The 16512-nt window shown below is 44.1% G+C and overlaps 1 protein-coding gene across 1 annotated transcript; it reads left to right on the forward strand.

Moving 5' to 3' along the window:
* The first annotated feature begins 1046 nt into the window (after positions 1–1046).
* LOC125726793 (stonustoxin subunit beta-like) lies at positions 1047–2232 on the forward strand. Its single transcript, XM_049003288.1, has 2 exons — positions 1047–1233; positions 1344–2232. The coding sequence occupies exons 1-2, from the start codon at positions 1212–1214 to the stop codon at positions 1874–1876; spliced, it is 555 nt and encodes a 184-aa protein (XP_048859245.1). The 5' UTR covers positions 1047–1211; the 3' UTR covers positions 1877–2232.
* The last annotated feature ends 14280 nt before the right edge of the window (positions 2233–16512 follow it).

Raw genomic sequence — 16512 nt, forward strand, 5'->3', positions numbered from 1 at the left:
TGACACTGCTTTCTTAGAAACTTATACTGCCATTAAATTTTGAAGATGCTGTACAAAGAACACAGTGTTCGGAATTTTTCTTTTCTTGTCTGTGAAAATATACAGCTCTTCTGGACACTCATTCTTAAAAAAATCAGATGCTACTTTAATACTATCTGTACCGTTAGTAAAGACAATGTTCCGTGACAAAACGTGACCATACTGCCACCCCAATTTCTGGTGGCACTGCACGTCGCGCATGCGTCTTGTTATCCTCATGTAAGTGCGCAGACGAAGCCGGAATCAACACAGAAAACACGTGGCGGCCAGACTGGTACCTCTCCGCGCACGTATAAGCGGACGTGTTTGTGTGCACGTTTATGATGCATTTTACTCCTCCGCGGACGACCGCCTGCCGCACTCCAAATTTGTCTTTAAACGCCAACATAGATGATTTTGATGAGGATTGGGGTAGTTTGCAAACCCTACAGCCAATTTGCACGGTAATAGAACTGTTGCATACATATAAATGCGTATGCATATGTGTGCAGACTTGTTGACCAAATTGAAAATCTCACACCAGCCAGTTGATCAAAGCTGGCAGCCCCGTGAACTGCCGCTCTGAATTTGTAAAACGTAGGGAAACATACACAGACCTCGCGGCTGTGGTACGTGTGCAGGGAATATCAGAATTACTACTAATACTTAAATAGGGCACGTGCGCATGTGTAAAGTACACAGCTTGACCAGAGAAATATGAACGTTTCCATGTACGCATACGCGGTGTAATACGCGAGTGCTGCGCTTTGCGGAGAACCAGCCTAGATGCGTCCGCGTTGGGAGCGTCGAGTCAGCGCGCTGCTGGAGAGAGGTGTGTCCAAAGTGGATTAAAAGTTCATATTGTGACCTAAAGACAAACTCACTTTTAGTGGTAATCTTTGTTGTGTAATTTTATGGTTAATATGTTTGATGAATGCTGTTTGTAATTTTGCTTACCTGTAATTAAGCCTATTAGTTTAACATGCGCGTCATTTCGGCGCGTCTTCCCACCGGCGTCGCGCGGGCGACCAACATTTCCTGAGGTAATTCACATATTTGACTTTTTATATTTTATGTATCGTACAGAATAATAGAGCGCAGGCTAAAGTGCAGTTCGGCCCCAGCGAGTCTCTCAGCGCGGCGTGTCTCACAGCGCAGGGGGCAGCCGGAGCGCCGCAGACTCGGGCGGCTACATGAGTATATTGGGAATAAAATGTGTGTATTGGAGCGAGTTCTGTGTTAGTGAGTGTGTGAGGTGTGACAGTGATAATGATGGAGATGCTGGGCTTCGTCATGGGATTAATGGCTCTTCCTCCTGCCTACAGACTCCTGCCAGCTGACGCTGGACCCCAACACAGCAAACAGACGCCTGTCTCTGTCAGGGGGGGACAGGAAGGTGACAGGGGGGGCAGAGCAGCCATATCCTGATCATCCAGAGAGATTTGACAGATGGAGCCAAGTTCTGTGGAGAGAGAGTCTGACTGGTCGCTGTTACTGGGAGGCTGAGTGGAGTGGAAATGGAGCCTGGATAGGAGTGACTTATAAAGAGATCAGGAGGAAAGGAGGGAGTTATGACTGTGGGCTTGGATTCAATGACAAGTCATGGAGTCTGTACTGTAATACTAACAGTTACTCTGTCCTGCACAATAATAAACAGACTCTCATACCCATACGGCCCTCAGGCTCCCACAGAGTAGGAGTGTATCTGGACTGGGGGGCTGGTGCTCTGTCCTTCTACAGAGTCTCCTCTGATGGACTGACCCCCCTGCACAGATTCACCTCCTCATTCACTGAACCCCTCAATCCAGAGTTTTGGGTTTATCCAAACTCCCCCGTGTCGCTGTGCATGCTGGGATAGCTCACTGTGTGCTGGAGGAATCATTTTTACCTTATCAGAGTCTCACATGTCACTGCTTCTCCACGGCAAAAAGGTAAAATCTCTGCTTTATAACCAGTATAACCCTTTTTACTCTGTCTGAAGTGTGACGTATGTTAATAATTGGGTTCTGTAAGCTGAACAAACATACAAAATGACTGTTTTTCTCTGACTTATGTTCTATGTTGTCTGTAAATGCACCAAAACTGCCAAAACAAATTCATAGTACATGCAGTTGTACCAATAGAGTGAATTCTGATTCTGAAAAAAATAAAATGTAATGAAATCTAAGCCTGATGAGTGGGGGGAGCTTTTCCCCTCCCCTCTATATGTATATTTTATATTTCGGTCTATATATTGTATTTGCTACCTGTACACTGACAATAAAGGCTTCCTATTCTATCCCATTAATGTCCCGGTTCCGCGCTGCCCAGAACGTAACTGAGTAACAGACTTAATCCGCGCTCTCTGCTCACTGAGCGCAGCAGCCTGATATCGCAGCGGCGACGCTTTGGCCAGCAGGGGGCGGCAGACGGCAGACAGTTTATTAACTCAAAACCTACAGCGGTCCTGAGGTAACTTAGTAAAGATAATAACATAATCAAATTAATCATATATTAACTAAGTAAACATAAATAACATAAAATCTTAATAAGGCACGTTAGTACAACAACAGAAAAGCACCTGATCATCATCAAGTAGTGTAGGTGATTACCAATTACCAGAAAAAAATCACATAAATCCTGTTTCATTAGGAATCCTGAGATATATACAGTACTGTGCAAAAGTCTTAGGGAGTCATAGGAGTCATCAGCTGGGTCCAATAAATCTGACCGCCGTAGTCACAGTTAGCATTAGCACAACTTCTCTATCCATGGCCTTCTCACTTCATAAGTCAAAGTCAACTTTACTGTCATTGTGTATGAGCACAACGAAATGGGGTAGTAGGGCCAATAAAGGTAGTAGAATAGAATAAATAACAATAAAGGCAGTGCGACAATTAGCGTCCTGAATATATATATATATATATATATATATATATATATATATATATGACATTGCTAATGGCCACATTCGGATTCAGATATAAAGTCAAAGTAATTAAAAATCTGGGGCCGAGTGCCTGAAAGACTTCAAGTCCTGCTACAGGTTGTCCTGTAACTAATAGTTGTCCTATGGACAGATTCCCCCACCTGAGCTGTAGATCTCTGCAGCTCGTCCAGAGTCACCATGGGCCTCTTGGCTGCATTTCTGATCAGCGCTCTCCTTGTTCAGCCTGTGAGTTCAGGTGGACGGCCTTGTCTTGGTAGGTTTACAGTTGTGCCATACTCTTTCCATTTCTGAATGATTGCTTGAACAGTGCTCCGTGGGATGTTCAAGGCTTTGGAAATCTTTTTGTAGCCTAAGCCTGCTTTAAATTTCTCAATAACTTTATCCCTGACCTGTCTGGTGTGTTCTTTGGAATTCATGGTGTTTTTGCTCCCAATATTCTCTTAGACAACCTCTGAGGCCGTCACAGAGCAGCTGTATTTGTACTGACATTAGATTACACACAGTTGCACTCTATTTAGTCATTAGCACTCATCAGGCAATGTCTATGGGCAACTGACTGCACTCAGACCAAAGGGGTCTGAATAATTACACACACCACACTTTGCAGTTATTTATTTGTAAAAAATGTTTGGAATCATATATGATTTTCGTTCCACTTCTCACGTGTACACCACTTTGTATTGGTCTTTCACGTGGAATTCCAATGAAATTGATTCATGTTTGTGGCTGTAATGTGACAAAATGTGGAAAAGTTCAAGGGGGCCGAATACTTTTGCAAGCCACTGTAAACCACAGGCATCACCCTAACGGTAAGAAGTGTGATCCGCTTACGACTGACACGCAGTACAGACAGGATCCCATCCAACACGGGACCCACTATAGGCTCACACAGAAATAAAGGAGAAAAACACCAGCTGCCTTTTCCAAGCTGTTTACATTCCTGCGCTTCCTCATGGTGACAGTAACAGCCCGTGTCACATGACCACTGTCATGTCCTACCCATCACACCTGCCTGACCCTCCTGTCTCCTCATTAGCGTGACCCTGATGATTCATGCCTGTTGCTTGTTGCCCCTCGTTAGTCTTTGCATTTAAGTATCTATTTGTCTCGTCAGCCCCAGTCCGGTCATTGATGTTAAACCTTCCTGCTGCCTGTGACCTTCCCGGTTGCCAGTCCTCCCATTTGTGATCCCTCTTGATCCTCTTTGTTTCCAGTCTCAGCCCATCTAGTTCAGCAAACCCCCTTTTTCTTTCGCTACCAAGGATACAGAGATGAGAGTCTTTTACCAAGCGTACGGTGTCCAGAGTGGATGAGCATGACCACAGTGAGAAGAGGATCTGATGGATGGAGGACCTAAGTACCATAATCTTAGTAACGCATGAGCAGAATTGGACCATAAGAGGAACTGGCCGGCTCCATCTCACACATGGTACGTGGGTGTAGAAGTTACTCAAAACCATATGGCTGAAATCCTCCACATGTGCATTTTGAATGTATTGGGCATGTTGTCCTGTTTTAACCATGAGAATCCAGTGAGGGGCGACTCAGTGGGTAACAGGGCTGCCTTGCAGCTGCAGTGTTGAATGTTTCCATCCTTCTCCTACACTGTCTGTGTGGCGTTTGTTTGCTCTCTTTATCCCACATGGGTTTCTTCCTGCAGCGACTCAGACAGGCATCTGTAAATTGTCCGGACTCCATAACTGTGAGTGTGCCTTGTGATTAAATGGCATTCTATCCATGGTGGACCCCAGCTTTGTGCCCTGCGTTTCCTGTAATTGGCTCTGGGATACCCTTGTGATAAGTGTTTGGAAGATGGATGCATCACATCTTAGTACTTGTGACGATCTATCCCGTCTCCTCCCAATTGAGCCAGCAGAGGTCACTAAATGCCCTCCGTAACTCTCCTAACCCTCCCCAGCTGTATCCCATCATTGACGTTCTCCACCCTGATCTGTTAGCCTCCTACACCTCTCTCCCGTCGGTGATTACTGTGTATAAATGTTCCTGCTCTCATGGTTCCTCAGCTCCGTCATCGTTGTTCCAAGTGTTGTTTGCTGTATTCCCTTAATAAAGCCTGTGTCTTTCCCAGAGCTACTGCATCTGAGTCGTCCTTAACCCACTTTGTATTACTCATCACATAGAATATCCATTTACATTTAACCCCATGGACACTAAGCTTTTCTCCCAGGGGTCTAAGGTAAGAGAGATCAATTGGACCAATTCGTCCAGATAAATACATTTGTAAAAGAAGTAGTGAATACGTTTCCAATCAATTCCTATTACACATTGATGTTATAATCAGAAGCCACATTATGAAATGGAATATATCCAAACAGCATTTTAATCTGAGCAGTAGGGCATGCTGTTGTATCACTTGTAGAAACACTTTTGCATTTACCAGACTTGTTTACCCAAAGTGACTTACAGCAGTGGGAAGGGTAATGTTTTATGTATATTCTTGGGGGATTTGAACCCATGACCAATGCATCATAAATGCAACACTCTACTTGTTCAGCTAGAGAATCTCTATGAAAAAAGTCCTAATGACTTGAAGTAATCAGCTCCTAATGCCAGGTAGCTGAAAACACAATGAGGTTCTTCCTCAATGTGATGCTGCCCAACCCAGCAGACGGGAATCTGATGAATCAGACACGCCTGCCAGTGTCCAGTTTAACCTTTGGGGTCCGTAGACTCGACGGCCAATCAGAGATGGCAGACAGCTGTCCGCATGGCCCCGATTGAGCGGTACGTTTGCGTAACCTGCTGGCTGTAAAAGGAGACCATGTGTTTGAATGCTGCATCGCAGGCCTGACACATGAGAAAGACCAGATGCCAGCCACCTCAGACATGTGGATTTTATCTGTGTTCCACAGGCACTTCCATATAAGTGATTTACAGGAACAGCCAGTCTAGTGCAGGGCAGCGCAAACACCCTCATGCATATACTGGTTTTAGCACAGCTTCATTGTAAAGCATATCAGATGGCCTCAGAATCCTGCTCCCTGCTTAATACAAGGTGAATAGGGAGTAGGAACTGGGGGACCAAGGAGTAGTGGACTATGGTATTAGGGGCCACAGGACTAGGAGACTATGGGACTAAGGGAATAGGGGACCAGGGGAAAAGGGGCTACAGTGTTAGGGACTATGGGACTAAGAAACAAGGAGACTAGGGACTTGTGGATCATGGAAGTGGGGCAAAGGGGAATTGGGCACTATGGACTATGAGACTAAGGTATAGAGGGACCACAAAATTTGAGCACTTAAGACTAGAGGACTGTGGGACTGCAATGCAGCATCTCCGGAAACCTGTTTACTCCTGCTGGGCAGCTTTCATGTGGCACCCCCTGCTGGACAGTGGAGACACTACAGAGGCTGTGTATTGTGTTCAGTCACCTTTTACTGTAAATCACACATGGGTTCACGCTCACTTGTGTCTGCTCTGAATCCCCATGCGCCGAGGTGAAAACTCCATCCACTTTAGGTAATTCAGGGGCCTCTTGCCAAGTTATGTGAGCTTCGTGTCTGATTCTTTGGGCTTCCGTACTGGAAGCAGTCCAGGGTAATTCTGGGAAAGTATGGAGCTTAGACAAACCAAACTACAGCGTAACATGCTGCCAAGGGGGATTTTAAGATGTTGGTATATTGTGTGGGCATCTTTCTGTTCTTGATATTGATTGATGTATGTAATTATGTAGTATTTTTTATATACGGATAGCGCACTATTGTATACAAAGGGACAAGCCAAGCTTGCAGTTTTGCAGTGATCATGTGCTGCCACCTTCTGGGAAAACGAAGAACGGATTTTCAGATTAAGATCTAAAAAACTACACATTTACCCATGTTACACTGGGCTTTTCTCCCAGGGCAGTAAGGTCAGAGAGACCTACCAGAAAGAAATCTACCATAGTTACTGTTGTATATACATTTATACTGACTTACATTTTACTTATTTATCAGAAGCTTTTATCAAAACGACATACAAATGAGGAAGCAGATTAACACTGTACGGTGCTGGGCGTCGCCCCGGTATGCAAAGTGCTTGGAAAGATTAAAAGCGACAAAACATTGTATCAAAGATCGAGTGCAAGTGCATCAATTATTAAAAATAATACTTAAGAATATCAGTAACAGAGCTCAGCACCAGCATGTATGGGTCCGCAGGACCTGGGATGATGAGCCCAAAAACACCAACGCAAATCCCCAAACTGCACAATATTGTGTTTGGAGTGAAACCTCAATGAGTCTTTAGGTCCATGATACTGTAACAATTTCGAGGAACTTTGGCGCTACATGCAATTCCCAAAGCGCACCACTAGATGGCGGCTTCCTACCGTGAGCTGAAACAGCCGCCGTAGGGGCGATACGCGGCAAGTTTCCCCAGCCGCCAACCGGCGTGCACCGGGGCTGCGTCTGGGTCAGGCTTTTGCCTGCTGTTTTCCTCCAGCTTATTTTCTTGTGTAACTTGGTGCTGGGCTCCTCGCCATATAAACAAACTCAGGCTAGCAAACATTAAGAAATCTGGATGCTATGAAAGGATCGTCTACCATACTCCCATATTCCACTCTGCTTTCATCCAATTGTCTTTGGTTTGTGCTGCTGGGAACCATTATCGCTGTCCTTTTATTTTGCTGCAAACGTAATCGTATGATCACATTATATCGCGACGTCCCTTGTCCTCACCAACGTTTTGTTGAAACTGCATGAAGGTCAGACCCACTTTTGTACCGTTTAAAACACATGTTGATCATTTTTTCTCCTGCAAAAAAGAGCATTTACTTTTATTTTAGAGATATTTTTTTGCAAAGCGACTTACAATTGAGAAAGCGGCGAGTTGAGCAGCAAACTTAAGGCGGTGTGACTAAGCAGGTTTGGACCCACGAAGCTCAAATTCCACAGTCAGACAATTTTAAATTTTTTCTTTGAGAAGGCAGACGCAGGCAGTCACCGGTGCGTTTGGGGTTAAGGGCCTTAGTCACAGGAGCATAGTGATATAAGCCACTGAGCCAAACGCCAACCCACAGCACTGACCTCTGGCAGAATTCACCTTTACAAGCATGCTTGGCAAATGCCACTAAGTACAAAACTGATGCACTTTTAAATAAATAATTGTACTTATCATCAGGGTTCAAATGTCAGAAGTGCTTCTGCTACTCTTTAGTAAGGTTGCAAATTCCATCTGTCCATCCATCCATCTTCTGTAGCCAGGTATACACAGGCGCACACACAGACGCACACACACAGAGGCGCACACATGCACGCTAACACGTGCACACACACACAGACGCACACATGCACGCTAACGCGCGCACACACACACAGACGCACACATACACACAGACGCACGCACGCTAACGCGCGCACACACACACAGACGCACACACACACAGACGCACACATGCACGCTAACGCGCACACACACAAACACACATGCGCACACAGACACGCACGCACACGCGCACACACACAGAGGTTTGTAATTATATCTTTGTGGGGACTCTCCATTTGTTTCGATCGTGAAAACTCTAATCCCAACAATGACAGTCTACCCAGCCCCAACCTTAACCAAAAGTAAGCAAACAAAATACAAGATTTTAGGTATTTTCAGTTTTGTGATTTTATTCACAGATTTTTTTATGAAATTGAGGTTATGTTTGTGGGGTGTGGGGAGTGAAAATGTCCTTATATGGCAAAAAAAAACCTTATATGGTTTTTATCACATCGTGGGGGACGTTTGGTTCCCCCAATGTAATACACTGTGTTCACAATTATTAGGCGAGTTGTGTTTTTGGGATTAATTTTTATAATAAACAAATATAGTGTCATCAGTCAGTCCAAAATGTTAATGAACCTGAAGCCTGAATGTTATGCAAAGGAAATGTGAGTGTGAACATTATCAGGGGAAAACACGTGTGTGCACAATTATTAGACAACTATTGGTGTGCACAATTATTACACAACTATTAGTGTGCAGAATTATTACACAACTATTAGTGTGCACAATTATTACACAACTATTTGTGTGCACAATTATTATGCAACTAAATGAAAAACCTACATTTTCCCATCTACCTTATTTATTATTATCTTTCAAAGTGCGAATAATAAACAAACATCACATAATTTCCAAATAAACATTTCTGACATGAAATATCAATTAGTGAGCAATATAGCCACCTCCTTACGGACGCAGCAGGAAGTGTGAGTGTCCTGCAGGCTGGAGAGAGAGCTGCTGATGACGCGCTCAGCGGTCCGGACCCTTCAGAAGACTGTGCAGACCGCTGAGTGCATCATCGGCAGCTCCCTCCCCAGCCTGCAGGACACTTACACTTCCCACTGCATCCGTAAGGCCACCAGCATTGTGACTGACCGGTACCATCCAACCCACCAACTGTCTACTACCCCTCTTCCATCCGGAAGAAGATTCTGCAGCATCAGGAGCAGATCTGCACGACTGTGCAATAGCTTCTTACCCCAAGCAGTCCGGCTCCTGAACAGCAATAAGTCCTCCATTCATGGAATCTGGTATTTTCTTGATCTGTTGACAATAAACTTTTTGTGCAGCAGCAACCACAGCCTCCCAGACACTGTTCAGAGAGCTGTACTGCTTTCCTTCACTGTAAATCTCCCGTTTAAGCAGGGCCCACAAGTTCTCAATAGGGATTATGTCAGGTGATTATGTCATTATTCTGTCATCCTTAAGGCCTTTACTGGCTAGCCATGCAGTGGAGTACTTCGATGCATGCGATGGAGCATTGTCCTGCATAAAAATCATGGTCCTGCTGAAAGATGCTGACTGTTTCCTGTACCACTGCTTGAAGAAAGTGTCTTCTAAAAACTGACAGTAGGTTTCGGAGTTGAATTTGAATCCATCTTGGTATTTTCTGGGAAAGTAGAGTGTACCCTTGGGGAGGTGGGCTCCGGCTGGGCTTAAGATACGGTTTCATTAATGAGACTCACATGGTCAGAAGGATTGAGGTAGACGAGTCTCACTGGCTGTTTCTGAAAGTGGGACCCCCCCCCCCCCCCCAATAAAAATCTCACATCTTCCCATTAAAATAATAATTGTAACTCTCCACTATGATTATTCATGTTACAAGGTCCAACTGACAGCACTACTTTGAGGAGAGTTCTTCATCTTCTACCTGTGTGTTGGTAGAATAGTGATTCAGAACTTGGGCCTGTGATCTGAAGCAGGCGGGTGTTTGCCGTTGTACCTTTGAGGGAGGTTCCTCACTGAATTAATCTTGTTTGTATAACCCTTCAGCAGCGAGAGTAGTAACTATTGTAGTAAGATGGAGCTGGAGGGTGCGATCTCTTCAGGTATCGTGATTTTGTTAAATTGATTGATTAATTGTTGTGGCCAGCGTACGTATATAAGATCCAGTTGTAGTTGTCTGTTGGACCACCCTGTAACCAGTGACGCGACTCTCCATGTGCCAGTATCTCCTTTTTCAAAGTTGTGGGTATCTCCATCGCTGCAGTTTGCGAGGGCTTGGTAATCTAGCCACTTGCAGTTGTTTCCCGTTTTAAGGTTCCCTTTTAATACCGCTTGTGATCAGTCAGTGGATGGCGATTTGGTGGAGTGTCCCGGACCGGCGTGAGCCAGGCAGCCGGCGGGATACTGAGCCACTGCAATTGCTGCTGTTTTGTCCTGCTGTGTTTTCTGCTTTTGTTTCGTTTATTTTGTTTTCGGGTTTCCTGTTTAATTAGTATTAAGTATTTATGTGTTTTGTTTAGTTTGTTGTACGTAAACCGTGGGGCGCCGTTGGGGAGGCTTGGTGTTGGGTGGTGAGGATCTGGTTTGGGGGGGGGGGGGGTAGGTCCTGGCGATATAGCGCTGCGTGGTCGCTCTGCCTTCTTAGCCCTCCCCCCTGGTGTGTGTATCTACGCCATGTGATGTGGTGACCCTGTGGAGTACCTTCTGACAGTGTGTCCCCCCACCCCAAGGTAATAGCTGCCGGGTTTGGGTTTCTTTGTGTGATTGGAGTGTTATTCTAACATGATTTGATTTGTACCATTTGTGGGTAGTAATTTGTTTGCTGTTTGGTTTTTCCTTTGGAGTGTTAACTGGAAGCAGAATAATAAAGGCAGTGTTCATGGTCTTCACGTCCCCCAGGCGGTGATTACTGTTAGGTTGAAGAAACAGTTGTTAATCATTTCTGTATGATCAGCAATGAGTGTAAATATATATGTATACGTTATTTCTTATCTTCTAGCCACATACTCTTAGCTATTGTACTCTAAGTAGGTGGTTAACAGCTGCCTACTTAGATAAGAATCTCACTTCCCTCTCTTGCGCCCCCCATTGACTATAAATAAAGAAGCCAAGGGGAACCACCCTTTGTAACACATTCTGCTGTAGTTTGCATTGCAGAGAGTGTGGGTACCCTTGCAAGTAAAACTGTAACCTGTGTGTGTCTCATAAATGTGGAGTTGGGGTGGAAACGCCGGGCGCTTTCCCCAACATAGAATTTGGTCCTTCGAGCCGGATCCGAGGAATCCCGAAGACGTCTCCAGTACGCCGAGAGAAGCGACACCGAAGTCTGTCGACAGCTACTCGAAGTCGGGTGCAAGAAAGACCTGTGATGTGAATTCGTCATCAGGCCGGTGGTTAGAACTGCGCTCGACGTCTGGTGATGTCTGAAGGACCTCGGTGACGGATCAGAGAGCACACTATACAGGTGAGAGATACGGCACCTAAGTGAGTAGGTGGCCAAGACATGCATGTGGTTGAGGTTAGCCGAAATTAACCGGGAGAGAAAGTAGGCGTTATTGGAAATATATATATTGATGTATGTGGATGTGTTTTTATAGGTTTTAGATTAACCTACACGATCCACCCTAAAAGCAACAACATACTGGTGACTGAAGGATAAAGGACGGGTTTCATCCCTGAAAACTAACACCGCTGCTCTAATAGGGAGCAGTAGAAGGCCGTGTTAGTGTCCTCCTGAGGTCTCATGCCAGAGACTTGCTTTTAGGATTTTTTATTTTTTGTAGTGTATCCATTAAAAGGTAACAATGGGGAAGAATCAAAGTAAACAAATGGAACTAGAGGGAGATGAGAAGTTTATGGAAGGATATAAGCCAGGATCAGGACAAATAAGTAGTCAGAGATGGAGGAAAAAACATGGGTTTGAAGGAAAACTCCACACTCCAGATATATTAAAATTACAGGGAAACTTAAAACTGGAGATGTTACAGACTACCAATAAGAAAGAAGGTAAAGACAGAAAAAAAGAATATGTTTTTTCTGATGCATGGTTGGAACAAAGTAAGTTAAGAGATGTACGTAGAAAACAGAGTATGCAACAATTACATGGAAGGATAGAGATAGTGTTTATGAGACGAGCAGACTATGGACGAATAGCGCAATGTAAACAAAAAGATGGAGAGGAACCTGAGGATTTTATGGATAGAATGAGAGTTGTATTTAGAGGAAACTCAGGGATCCCATTTGATGAAGAGGCAGTAGGAGTGTACCAACAACAGCTAAAACGAGCTTTTGTCGCAGGCCTAAAGCCCGAATTGCGAAAATATCTTGACAAACATTGGGTACATCAGAATACTGGTTCAGTCCAACAAGCACTAGAATATGCCCAACACGCGCAGAGAGCGCAGAAACAGGAAAAGACAGACACAATATTCAGCGCCTCAGAAGTAGTAGCGCTAGTGCAAATGAATCCTCCGGGGAGGGGAGGATTCAGAGGAAGGTCAAGAGGCCGAGGAAGGGGGAGAGGTGTTTTCAGAAACAATTACAGGAATTCGTCTCAGCAAGATAACATTTGCTGGACATGCAGGAAACCTGGACACTTAGCTAGGAATTGTAGAGTAGGGAAACAACCATATAACCCAAACTCCATTGAAAACAATGATCAATGACCCCCCTCGGAGGCCCCTGTTACCGACTCACTTTGCACTGTGCAAATGCAAAGCACACCAGACTGATGACTCTGCAGAAACCGCAGGAAATAGTTTTGCAGATAAAACCGCCAAAGAAGCGGCACTGAAACAACCTACCTTATCAGTGGCAGACATTCTTTTTATAGATAGCGATGTGCTATGTGATGCACAGATTCATGCTCCTAAAATAGAAGTACAAAGTGGGATCAAAAGAGGAGCAATACAACGAGAGAAAGTTTACTATATGAATGACAAGCCCATCCTACCAAAAAATTTATACAAAACAGCTGCTTTGGTGAGCCATGGAAATACTCATGTCTCAACAGGAGGGATGGTACATATCATACAACAATATTTCTATGCTATAAATTTTTCTGATTATGCAAAACAATTTTGTAGGACATGCTTAATTTGTTGTAAACACAATGCACAAGGAAACATCAGACCAAAACGTGGTCAGTTCCCCACAGCTGAGTATCCGTTTCAAGTTGTACATATGGATTTTATTGAATTATCTTGGTCACAAGGGAAGAAATATTGTCTAGTTATTATAGACACCTTTTCTAAGTGGGTAGAAATATACCCTGTAAAGCATTGTGATGCAATGACCGTTGCAAAATGTTTGGTAAGCCATTATTTCCCTACCTATGGCATACCTCATATTATAAGATCAGACAATGGGACTCATTTTGTAAATCAGACTATGTCCCTTTGCTCACAAGCATTAGGTTTTACACTTAAGAATCATTGTGCGTATCACCCCCAGAGCGCAGGCTTAGTGGAAAGGACCAACGGCACTATTAAAACAAGGCTAAAAAAGACAATGGAAGAGACAAAAAGGCCGTGGCCAGAATGTTTGTCTCTAGTAAAATTATGGATGAGAATAACTCCCACTCCTGCAGGATTAACACCTTTTGAAATAGTGTATGGTAGACCATTTCCCCTAGCAACTGAAATGAATGACATAGAAAAAGCAGACCGAGAAAATACGCTGGCCGATTGGATGCGTAAACTACTAACATCACAACAAAAACATAGCCCCAGTAGTCTGCCAGTAAATTCTGTTTCTACTCAACAGGATAACTTGCAGCCGGGAGATTGGGTCCTGGTCAAGGTCCTGTTGCGGAAAGATTGGAGCACACCTCGGTGGGACGGTCCTTATCAAGTCCTCCTCACAACACCAACAGCAGTAAAGATCGCAGAACGACCTTCCTGGATACACAAAAGTCACTGTAAACCCATCAAGCCCTTATCAGAGGCCTCAGCAACAGAGTAGCAGTGGAAGTCCGCTACAAAGGCACAGTAACCAATAGGGTGCTGTTGTCTCAACCCGGTGAAGAAAACAACTGAGCTGCACTCTATTTAGGATGGCCCTGATAGGGTGGGGATGTGGTAAGGTGACTCTAGGGGTCATTCTTGTTGTAGGACTTGTATGGTTGTCCTGGCTCTCACCAGCTCCATTACAGCACCTACGGCGATGGACCCATGATGACTTCCATCTACGCCCGTTGCCCGCTGACCACTCACATCCATTTATGCAAAACTACTGGTACCGATATGTACATGATACTGTAACAGCGAAAAATGTGACAAATTGCTATGTTTGTTCAGTAATGCTCACTCATAGTGAAGGACCTACGGTGTATGGCAGAGCTATGAATATCTTCTGCAGGTATAGGATATCAAAGTAATGTTTCACTTATATTTTCTTTTGTTTTTCATTTTATTTTTCTGTTGTTTTATTACTGTTATACCATGTTTGAAAATGTTTATTAATCAAGCTCTTAATGCTGCTTTTCGGACACGCAGTACAATGTTTCTCTCCCTTACCCAAACTATAGAGACAGAGCCTGTTTCCAGCGATGGCGATGAAGAAGACATATAATTCATAATGACGGCCGAGCCGAAAGCACCCGTGCAGGGCTCGGACCTGAAGAAACGGAATTAAATGTTTTCCAGGATAATGACAATGTGGTCTAAATGAAGGTTGTACCTAAAGTGCTTTTGCAACTTGTACAATGTTGATGCTTCTGATCATACTGTCATGATAAACAGGAGGGACTGTTAGGTTGAAGAAACAGTTGTTAATCATTTCTGTATGATCAGCAATGAGTGTAAATATATATGTATACGTTATTTCTTATCTTCTAGCCACATACTCTTAGCTATTGTACTCTAAGTAGGTGGTTAACAGCTGCCTACTTAGATAAGAATCTCACTTCCCTCTCTTGCGCCCCCCATTGACTATAAATAAAGAAGCCAAGGGGAACCACCCTTTGTAACACATTCTGCTGTAGTTTGCATTGCAGAGAGTGTGGGTACCCTTGCAAGTAAAACTGTAACCTGTGTGTGTCTCATAAATGTGGAGTTGGGGTGGAAACGCCGGGCGCTTTCCCCAACAATTACGAATCTGTGTCCTTTTATATCGGAGTGGGTTGCAAACTCCTGTACTTAATTCTCTGGGTGAATTTCCCAGAGTGGCGTAGTCGGGTCTCCATTTCTGTGTCCCTCTCTGCTTCCTCCCTAACCGCTACAGATTTGACGCAGTCGGCAGGATTTCACCAGTATATGGTGAAGATGTGACTCCCTGATCGCTCCCTGGGAAGGTTAGGTGAGATTTTTTTGTTTTTTTATTTTTTGGTGTTTAATGTGTATTAGTGGAAAGGCAAAGTAAAACAGCAGCATTTGTTTCTCAGGAGTCGGTACTATTTTGAGTAAATTTTGTTTGCTGGGCTTTGTGTATCCTGTCTAGTTTTATCCTCTGTTGTCATTATGGACAATAATGTTGTCACAAAGCTAAACATTGGGTGATCATCTAAGACAGAATTCCATGGCACAACATAGGCCTTCATTGTGGATCGTAGCCTGAGGTAGAAGAAAAATGAGAAGCCAGGCAGACTGTATTCTTTTTGAATGTCCTGGAATGTGCGCACAACATTCGCATCAAACGTATTAGAAAATGTGAAAACCCCCTTGGATGACCAGGGGGGACAAACAAAAGCTTTATAGTCTGACAGAAAGTGGAAATTGTTCCATAAAGGAGATTGTTGACCTATTACTTTTTCGGCGTTGTACCATGCAGCTAAGGTGGATGAAAAGATACAACCAAGTTTGTGTCGTGATTTACGAAGACCTACCCCTGGGAAAGGTAAGTCCTGGAGTCTGTGGGGATGCACTATAGCCGATTCAATACCTCTCCACGACACTACACTGCCTGCGTCTGTCCAAGTGCGCATAGCCCTAATTTGAAATGCCCAATGCTAGAGCTTAAAATCAGGGAGGGCGAGGCCACCGTCTGATTTGGTGCGCTGTAAAACTGAGAAGCGTTTCCTGGGTTGTCTGCCGTTCCAAATTAATTTGGATACAATGAAATTCAAATCTTCAAAATAATTTGGAGGTGGTACACATAGAATCATAAAAGACCAAAAGATAAGTGAGTAAAATATTCATTTTGATTGAACGGCATCTTCAGCTAGAGAAAGACGTGGAGACAAAAGGCTGGAGGAGATAAAGACAGTGCAGAAAGAAGACGACGTATGCAGACAAGTGACAAACCACTGTTTCACAGAATGGCCAGAGAGATGTAAGTTAGATCCAGACATTAAACCATACTGGCAGCACAGAATGGATTTTCACCTTGCTCACGACCTTCTCATGAAGGG

Source organism: Brienomyrus brachyistius, unplaced genomic scaffold (assembly GCF_023856365.1).
Source record: "Brienomyrus brachyistius isolate T26 unplaced genomic scaffold, BBRACH_0.4 scaffold76, whole genome shotgun sequence".
In the NCBI taxonomy this organism is placed as follows: Eukaryota; Metazoa; Chordata; class Actinopteri; order Osteoglossiformes; family Mormyridae; genus Brienomyrus; species Brienomyrus brachyistius.

What these genes read in the sequence shown, in the direction of transcription:
- LOC125726793 (XM_049003288.1), top strand. Translation starts at nt 1,212, where the DNA reads ATGAGTATATTGGGAATAAAAT. An exon ending in GAGTATATTGGGAATAAAAT is followed by an intron (nt 1,234 to 1,343) that starts GTGTGTATTGGA and finishes TCCTGCCTACAG; the next exon opens with ACTCCTGCCAGCTGACGCTG.